Here is an 8,700-nt window from a genome sequence, read left to right as displayed (position 1 = left end):
CGGGGACCCTTGGAGCGCGGACCCGACCTTGCGGGCTGGTGCGGGATCCGAGTGCGGGCAAGACTCTCCGGGAGGCGGACCTACCCGAAAGGCTGCCCCAGGGTCCAGGCCTGCGACGGGGAGAGCTGCCAGCTCCCCTCGGCCCCCGAAGTGGGCTGAGGCCGTCGGGAGGGGCCTTCCCTCGAGGGGAGATCCCAGTGCGCTCCCAGGCCCGGCCCCAGCGTTGGCGGGGACTTAGGCCCCGTCATCCTTTGCTTTGCAGCCAGGCCGGAGCGACGTGCACCGGGGTCCTGCCGCCACCCTCCGAGTCCGGCCGTGCAGCCGCTGCGCCGTCGGCGATGTTTTATTTCCACTGCCCGCCACAGCTAGAGGGTGAGTAGGCACCGTACCCTGCTGCCGGATGAGGCCCACCGGCCTGGGAGGGCCAAGTCGCAGCAGCCAGGCTGCCATTGAAGTGGTCTCTGTTCTCCAGCACAGGGCGCCCTGGCCCCCTCCCTGATCCCGGCTCCATCCCCCAGCCCGCGCCACCTGCCGCTCCACTCCCTCCCTGCTCGGGCTGGGTGGCCGTGGGCTATTCGTGTGGCAGGGATACCGCTTGTCCCAGCACAGATGCCGATGTCACGCCTGTAATCGGGGCTCCTCCGCCCAGGGCCCGCATCAATCTTTCAGGACATTTTGCAAACATCCCAAAAGCCCAGCGAGCTGGCCGCCCTCCTGGGCCCTGCCTGGAGTGGGGAGAGCCAGCGCTCTGGGCGTTGTGATGGGTGCTCCAGGGTCCTCCTGGGCAGTATCAGTCCCCTGCGGCCATCGTGACCCTGAAGCCCACTGCCCACAAGGTGCCCCAGTGCCATGGCAGGGCTCCTCTTCAGTGACTCACTGGGATTTTGATTCCCAAAGCCACCTACTCCCCACTCCCCAGGCCCAGGTGCTGCTCTTTGCAGATCCCCAGACTTTAGAAGAAATTTCCTTGCAGGAGCCTTGGCATGGGATGTGCTGGTGAGGGCAACTTGTATCTTTGGGTGTCTCCTAAGAGGGAGTCCACCAGGCAAAATGCAACCCCACCCTGGGCTCCAACAGGACCCTCCTGGGATCTGCAGCCCTGGGAATCAGGCATTTCAAACCCTGGGAACCGTACCAGGATGACCTTTGTCAACCTAGTCCTGTCTTTTATTCTTGCCCTGGGACAGTGTGGAGGTCAAGAATTGGGCAGACAGGAGCAGGGCCACAGTTAGACACTGAGGGGCCAGAGACAGCAGAGGATGCTTGTTCACCTAGCTCAGCCTGTGCTGGGATTTCCCAAAGTTTGTTTTTGTTTTCCTGTCTAAGCCCTCAGGAGTTCGGCGGAGTGTTCTAGGCGAAGCTCATGAGGAGCATTGTAACCCTGCCAGGTCTGCCATGGTTCCATAGAGAGAGGCCACGGCATGCAGCATTCTACCTCTGTCACCCCCATGACCCGTGCCCAGTCAGTGTTATGACCCCTTGCCTGTGTCCGGGGCAGGTATTCCGCACATGGTTTAGGTGCTTTTGAACCTGCATCTGAGCCACCCAGCCGCTCTCCCTTCTGACCCACCTGGGGCAGGCAGAGGCTTGGGCATTTAGCAAGTGGTGGACATCCTGGGTTCCCCAATAGGGAGCCCTGTCTGCAGGGTGGGTTGCAGAAGTGGCTTGGGGACAGTCCTGGCCCGGTTCTGTCAGCTGTCCCCAGATGGCTCACTTTTGCTGCCTACACCCTGGGTATATTCTACCTATATGATCATGGGGCTTTTGGAGCCCCCATATTCCATAGACATGTTTCCATGCTGGTCTCACAGGAGGAGCAGTTTTAGGATTTTTAGGGGAGCAGGATCTGCTGCACGTGGAAATGCTGAGGAAAGACCTTTGGCATAGGACATTGGCTCACAGCCTATCAGCTTTTTAATAGTAATTTTTAAATTAATCTAGAGTAGCACATGGGAGGAAGCAAAGCACAGCTCCTAGTCTCACATCCCAGATGCTTTTGCTGATATTATGAATTAAAAAGCACTACATATGTTTGCCCAAGAAGTACAAACAGAAGAGAAACCTATGCATTAACAATTGAAACTCTTCTCCTGGTCTTTCCCTAAAGACACCTTCTGGCGTGAGTTTCTTAGAATCCCTTTAGAAAAACACCTTTGACACCCTCATTTATGTTTCTTTTCTTTACTGTCCTGACTCATTTGCACTGGGATCATATTGTTGAAGTCCTTCTGTGCTTCACAGTATATACTGAATGTTTTTCCATGTCAACATATGCAGGTCTGGTCATTTCTTTTAGAGAGCTGTGTAGTATTCCATTATTTGTAGGGCAGAAAATGTCCACTGATGGGCACTTTAATTGTTTCTCATTTTCTTTTCTTATTGCAATGTTTCCAGGAATATTTTTCTCTGTCTATTTTGGCATACTTAAAAATAAATGCCTGAATGTGAACATAAATTTTTCATGACTATTGCTAAATTATCTTCTAATAAGACTGAAATAATTGTCCTGATCCTATAAATGATAAATGAAGGTGCACACTTTATTTGTACTGGGCATCATTATGTACTTTATGTTTTTGCCAAAATAGTAAAACTAAAACAGTATTTCATTGTTTTACTATAATTCAAGTATCAATGAGGTTTAACATTTTCATAACATTATCAATCATTCTATTTAAGTGAAAAGTCTCTTCTTATGTTTTCTTCATTTCCTTTTTCTTCTTGATGTGATGAAGTTAGCCTTTATGAGTATTCAAATTGACAGCCCAGGATGTTACATGTAGAAATGTGAGGCAATTTGGGACACATAGGTATAAGACAGAAGACTGGGCATGACTGTGGCTGGAGATCTCAGAAATGGCATTCCAGCCACACCAGGCAAGTGCTCAGTTTCAAAAGGAGACAATTTGGCTTTTTGCAAAGTAATGGAAATAAGACTGCTTCAAGGCTATCCCTTTAGAGTTTGAAGTGAGCTGGAGAAAAATGTTTGTAGCTAGGGTTCTGAGGAGGACTGTAGTTTGGACTGGGAGACAGAAGAGAAAAGTTTTGGCAGGGGGAGTGTGTGCATTTTGGCAAGGGATGTGGCCCTGGTGGTAAATAATATGGAAAGGGATTCCTTTTAGTGGCTAGAATTTTGAGAAGCCCTGAGGACTGAGGTCCTCAGGAGGGACAGGGCTGGACACTGTAGCCTGAGAGCGGGTGCTGAACACAGTGTGCTTCTGAGAACAGAGCCATGACAAGTAATGTGCTAGCTGGTTAATGGAAACTTGCTCATTGTTTTCCTAAGAAGCCATTGCGGACTATCAAGTAAATAGTGCACATTTGGAAAATGATCTGAATGTACATTTGGGGCCAAACTCTTTTCTGGCTTTATTGTGAGCTTTGGAGGCTGCCGGGGAGGACCAAGCCTGTCATTTCTAGGGTCTGAGAGCAGTAGGGACTTTATGTGGCCAGGCTGGAGAGAGGGCTTCCCTTTGGAAGTGGCCCTATTCTGGTCTGCTTGGCATTCAGGACGCTTGTTATTGGTGCCCAGCTTTTGTTAGCTGACATCTATATAACAGATCCACTATGGTGCTGATGATCTGTGACTGGCAGTAATTAATATTCATTTAAAAACTTCTTACCACTTCGAGGAGAATAGAGCTGTGAAAGGCTCTGGATGTGCCCCCACCCTCTCTATCCCCAGCCCTTAACCCCTGCTGGTGACAGAAACGGGAATAAGCTAACAGGTGAGTGAAGGGGGACATGCAGCCTCTTGATAAAGGATCAAGATGTAGTCTGGGACAGAGGTACAGCCATGAGCCTGGGGGCAGATGTGAGCACCGCCTCAAGACAGAGACCCTTCCTGGCTCAGAGTCGAGAATTCCACAAGGACAGGCCTTGGCTGTCTTGGAGATGAGGGTCGCTATGGCTGTGTGCCATAGGGTCAACTGGGTCTAAAGGCAAAGGTTTCATTCTGGAGAGAGGGAGAGAGAGAGAGAGAGAGAGAGAGAGAGAGAGAGAGAGAGAGAGCAGGAGAAAGTGGAGAAGAGAGCGTCTTAAAGCATGAGTGTTTGGGAGGGCTTCGTCATCCATCAAATGAGCCCCGAGGTCTGGCTGCTGTGGCTGGGTGGGCTGACAGTGGGGTCCCTCTGCTCAGCCTTACACTGCTCCCCTAGGCACTGCGCCCTTTGGCAACCACTCCACAGGAGATTTTGATGATGGGTTTCTGCGCAGAAAGCAGCGCCGGAACCGGACCACCTTCACCCTCCAGCAGGTAAGTCAGAGCCCCTTCCAAGAACCAGCCTTGTTCTGCTTCCTTCAGGGCAGAGTTGAACAACTCTCCTTCTCTTTAGATAAGCCCACCAATGTTGCTAGCTTGATCTTTCTGTTTTCTTGAACAATTTATGTGAGGAGGACTCTGTCTGGGTGGATGGTGGTTGAGTGATCTTGCGGTCCCAGGGAATCAAGGGAAGAGGCATCGGTTAAGCCTCCCATTTGGCTCAGGTAGATGGGCCAGGACACATTTTCACACCAGCAATGTCATTTGCACCTTTCAGCCATTTTTATCCCCAGCAGATAGATGGGAGGCCTCATGCCTATGTAGTTGACTGACTTGCAGATAGTATTGCTGCTGATAAGGGGAATCTCACTGTTATCTTTATGGGATCTGAGTTTTCCCTGAGATAAGCCTCTGTTTGGGTCCTGAGATCACCAGAGCAGTTGGGAAGGTGACCCTTACATCCTCTGTGGAGGGCTTGGCCAGGTGATCTTACTCTCTGTGTCCTTTGGTGGAAACTGCATTTGTCTGTTACTAAGGCCACCTCAGACTTCTGATCCCTATGAAACACTCAAGTGTAAACACATAGAAATAGTCAAACCTCTCTTCTTATTTCTTCTCCCAGGGAGAGCACTGGGGTTGTTATTAATCTGAACTCCTAAGTCCTTCAGGGTTGAGAATCTAATTCTGTGGAATCTTTTTGAAGAGCTCTTTCCTCCATCTTCTTGCTCCATCCAATCTGGGAAACTGCTTCCTTACCATTCAGATCATATTGGAAGTATGCTTATGCTTCCTTCCCCTCACCTAACCGCAGCCGCTAACCAGTAAATATTTTTCCTCTTACCAGCTGGAAGCTCTGGAGGCCGTCTTTGCCCAAACACACTACCCAGATGTCTTCACCAGGGAAGAGCTGGCTATGAAAATAAACCTCACAGAAGCCAGAGTGCAGGTAAACCTTCTTTTTAATTATTTAACTCTCTAATATTAAAACTGGCAAACTTTTTTTTTTGACATCATGACTGCAGAGTGCACATTTGGCCAAAGAAAGCAAATGAAGACTATCTGTCATTTTCATGATGCACTTTAATAACATCAACATAATGTGGAATATTAGATTAGGTTGATTAATCGGTCATTCATAATTAACTAGTGATAATGTTCTACACTAATTTGTCCGCGTCTCTAAGGTACTAAATTACATCAATGCACATCCATTTCCTTGCTTTGGAAAAAAAAAAAAAAGCTGAGATGCTATTCTCAAAGCAGATCTGACCGCTCTGGGGTGAGGTCGGTCAATTGCAGAGAACCGCGTTTTCAGATGGGAAGCAGGGCAGGAATTGCTTTCCAGAAAGTGCATCAGGCCCAAACTTTCCCCCTGCATGCCCGCTCTTTCAGCCAGCCAAGTGGATCCGATGAACACGTGCAATTTAAAAATCTTTAAACAGCAGCAGCAAAAGGGCTCGGCAGAGATGAACACAGCCTGCCTGACCAATTCTTAGCAGGGCTTCTTTCTCAAAGCTGCATGGTGATTAAGTTGAAGTGCGCAAACCCACTGAGCCCACCAGATGTGCCAGGCTCCGGAGGAAAGATCCATGGTGCTGCCTCTCTGGGCGAGCTATTCTTTGAGCACAATTTTATATTCATTTTATTTATGGGGTTTCCTCCATGCTGTTTCTGTTGTTTTTTATGTAGGGACTTGGGGTTAAGCCTATGCAAAGATCTAATTGTAGGAAATATAATAGTTTGCTTTCAGTTCCCCTGGGTCATGTTAGTATCTCTTAAAAACCAATGGCTGAAGAGAGATAATGGAATTCTGAGCAGTAAATTGGGGGTTGTAAACAAATTATTTCCCCTATAATCAGATTATGCGATCCTGATTATTAAATCTGAACATGAATCATTGGTCATATGCGGGCAAATTAAACTGATTATTATTTGGAAATGAAAATCTTCTTTGGCCAGGATACCGTCTATAGTTTCTGTTTTTAATGCCAGCTTGCCAATAGCTGCATAAAGACTGAACTGCAAATTGAGATAAATGACACAATTATTGAGCATTCAGAAGTGGAAGATCATAACTTCTCCCTGAAAGGTGCAAGGGTAAGATAGGGGTGGTGACAATTAAAGCCTGGAATTGTTGTCCAGGCTGTTGTTGGCTATTATGCAGGCAGACAATGGCTGAGAAACGTTGGTTTAGCCAGCTTCCGTGTGGGGACGCAGGCTTTGGTGGTGGGAAGGGAGATGTGTTTACATTTATACCCCTTGCTCATTCAAATATGATTAATGTTCTATAAAGCAGGGTCTTAATCGAAGCTGATGTTGTCAAACAATAACTAAATAGGGAAATAAACGACTCCATCATGCTCTTCCCTCAGAAGCAGGCGAACTGTCAGTGGAAAGTCATTAAAATATGATAATGAAAAATAGCTCAATTAAATGTTGTTATAGCTGTGACCTTCATTCAATTAAGACGCAAGAAAGTGTCTGCATTTTGCTTTGCATTTAACTGCCCTAAATTTAGAATATAGATAAAATCATTATTCAATGGTTGCTGATAAGTGCAATTAAAAGCCAACTTGATTAAAAAAGAAAGAAAGAAGCTCAGTTAAAGGAGAATGAAAATTAAGAGATAGGGTGGGTAGGCAGAGGGCTCAGCCCTGAGGACCCAGGCTCTCTCCCCGCTGTCAGCTTGCAGCAGCCGGGGAGGAGCACAGGAGGCCCACAGGGATGGGAGCAAGGCATGGCCAAGCCTTTTTTTGTTGTTGTTGTTTTGTTTTAAAGCCAGGAATTCCCTTCCGAGAGAGGAGAGGAAAGGAGAGGCTTTCCTGGGTAGAGTGAAGACATAGTCTGCCCAGCTACTACCAGACAGCTCCTCCTCCTACAAATGCAGAAGAGTTAAATAGCCCAATGCCCAGCCGCTAGGAAGGTGCTTAGGTCAAGGTTACTCATGTCTCCTCTTGTGGGGAAGAGGAGGATACAGACGAAGTTCAGCCAACTGCTGTGTGCCAGGCACTGACTCAATATTTTCATGCATGCCAACCTTCCCAGTGATGCTTGGGGGCCACCAGCATCACCCTGAACAGCCAGGATCATGGTCTAAGCCAAATCACTGGCTTCAAATTGTGAATCTGTCACTGATCACCTGGATGACCTCTGCAAAGTTAACTAACTTGTCAGTGCTTGATGTCTCTGTCTGTAAAATGAGGCTTGCAGAACTCCTTAGCTCATAGAGTTGCAGTGGATTCTAAACCAGATTCACTGAAGCTCATAACCCTAAGCCCTGGCTGACTCTGGGTGTGGGTTCAGCAGGTGACCCGGGCCACGCATCACGAACTTGTTCATGTGCACACAGAGGATTTCAGGGTGAGAACAGAGCTCGGGGCCTGGCCATTCTGATGAGAGTGCTGGGTGATGCTTTGCAGGACAGTGTTCCCGGTAGGAAATACATCTCGCATCAAACCACTGCAGCCGTGTGAGTCAGCGCTTACAGTTTCCACAAAATGACGCCTTTACCCTTCTTGTGAGCAATGCATTCTATTATTTGACATTCATTTAAAAATGTCTGTTATTAGCTTCCAAGTGGATCCAGCCCATTCTAGGCTGGAAGCTTGGGTTTGGAGAGTGGAGCTCAGACAGGGGCCACACACATGTCCACTTCACAGCTTGGTTCTGCCTCTTGTCTCATTTCCTTCCTCCCTTGCTGTTTTTCTCATTGGAATTCAGGTTTGGTTCCAGAATAGAAGAGCCAAGTGGAGGAAAACAGAGAGAGGGGCCTCAGACCAGGAGCCCGGGGCTAAGGAACCCATGGCTGAGGTGACACCACCGCCTGTGAGGAACATCAACTCACCGCCACCCACAGATCAGGCCCGGAGCAAGAAGGAAGCACTGGAGGCCCCACAGAGGTGAGGCCCCTAACCAGCCTGGGGCCTCTGTGGTGCAGGGGCACAGTGTGAACTCAATGAGATCTTCTCTCTTTGCCAGCCTGGGCCGAGCGGTGGGGCCTGCAGGGCCATTTTTCCCATCCTGCCTGCCGGGGACACTGCTCAACACTGCCACATATGCCCAGGCCCTGTCCCACGTGGCCTCCCTGAAAGGTGAGTCTCTCGGCCCACGGGGAGAACTTGGGAGGGTGGGGATGTCAGCCCAGCCCAGCCTCATCAGTGTCACAGTGTGTCCCCCTTCTGGTGGCCACAAGCCCAAGGGTGTGGGTGAATGTTGTCGGTAAGCATCCTCCCAGCAGACAGAGGGCTTGTCCTGAAAGTCCTTTCTCCAGAGTGACTGCTGCCGGCCTCGGCTTCTTCCCTGTTCCTGACTGCAGTCTTAGGTGCTCCCCTTGAGGACAATTGTCCCTGCTGCCGAGGACTCCCTGGGTCTGTGCAGCTGGCACACTTTCCTTCCCCTCGGACTCTAACACCCGAGATTTGAGCCATTAGGATTTGTGG

The 8,700-nt window shown here is 49.0% G+C and overlaps 1 protein-coding gene across 4 annotated transcripts in view; it reads left to right on the top strand.

Annotated features, from left to right (window-relative positions):
• Nucleotides 1–8,700, top strand: part of Drgx (dorsal root ganglia homeobox) — a 31,886-nt gene that overhangs the window by 2,370 nt on the left and 20,816 nt on the right. For 2 of the 4 annotated variants that reach the window (XM_033761883.1, XM_010622622.2), the window contains exons 2-6: nucleotides 263–372; nucleotides 4,158–4,255; nucleotides 5,106–5,207; nucleotides 7,982–8,160; nucleotides 8,240–8,352. In XM_033761883.1, coding sequence (XP_033617774.1) covers nucleotides 339–372; nucleotides 4,158–4,255; nucleotides 5,106–5,207; nucleotides 7,982–8,160; nucleotides 8,240–8,352 — 526 coding nt within the window. In that variant the 5' untranslated portion in view covers nucleotides 263–338. Of the gene's footprint in view, nucleotides 1–262; nucleotides 373–3,227; nucleotides 3,729–4,157; nucleotides 4,256–5,105; nucleotides 5,208–7,981; nucleotides 8,161–8,239; nucleotides 8,353–8,700 lie in introns of those variants that run through there. The other 2 variants (XM_033761884.1, XM_033761880.1) reach the window with 2 other exon arrangements.

The sequence above is a fragment of the Fukomys damarensis genome, unplaced genomic scaffold (genome assembly GCF_012274545.1).
Source record: "Fukomys damarensis isolate Sample0158 unplaced genomic scaffold, DMR_v1.0_HiC HiC_scaffold_1, whole genome shotgun sequence".
NCBI lineage: Eukaryota > Metazoa > Chordata > Mammalia > Rodentia > Bathyergidae > Fukomys > Fukomys damarensis.
Note: the sequence above shows the minus strand (reverse complement) of the source record. Positions and strands in the feature narration are given on the sequence as shown.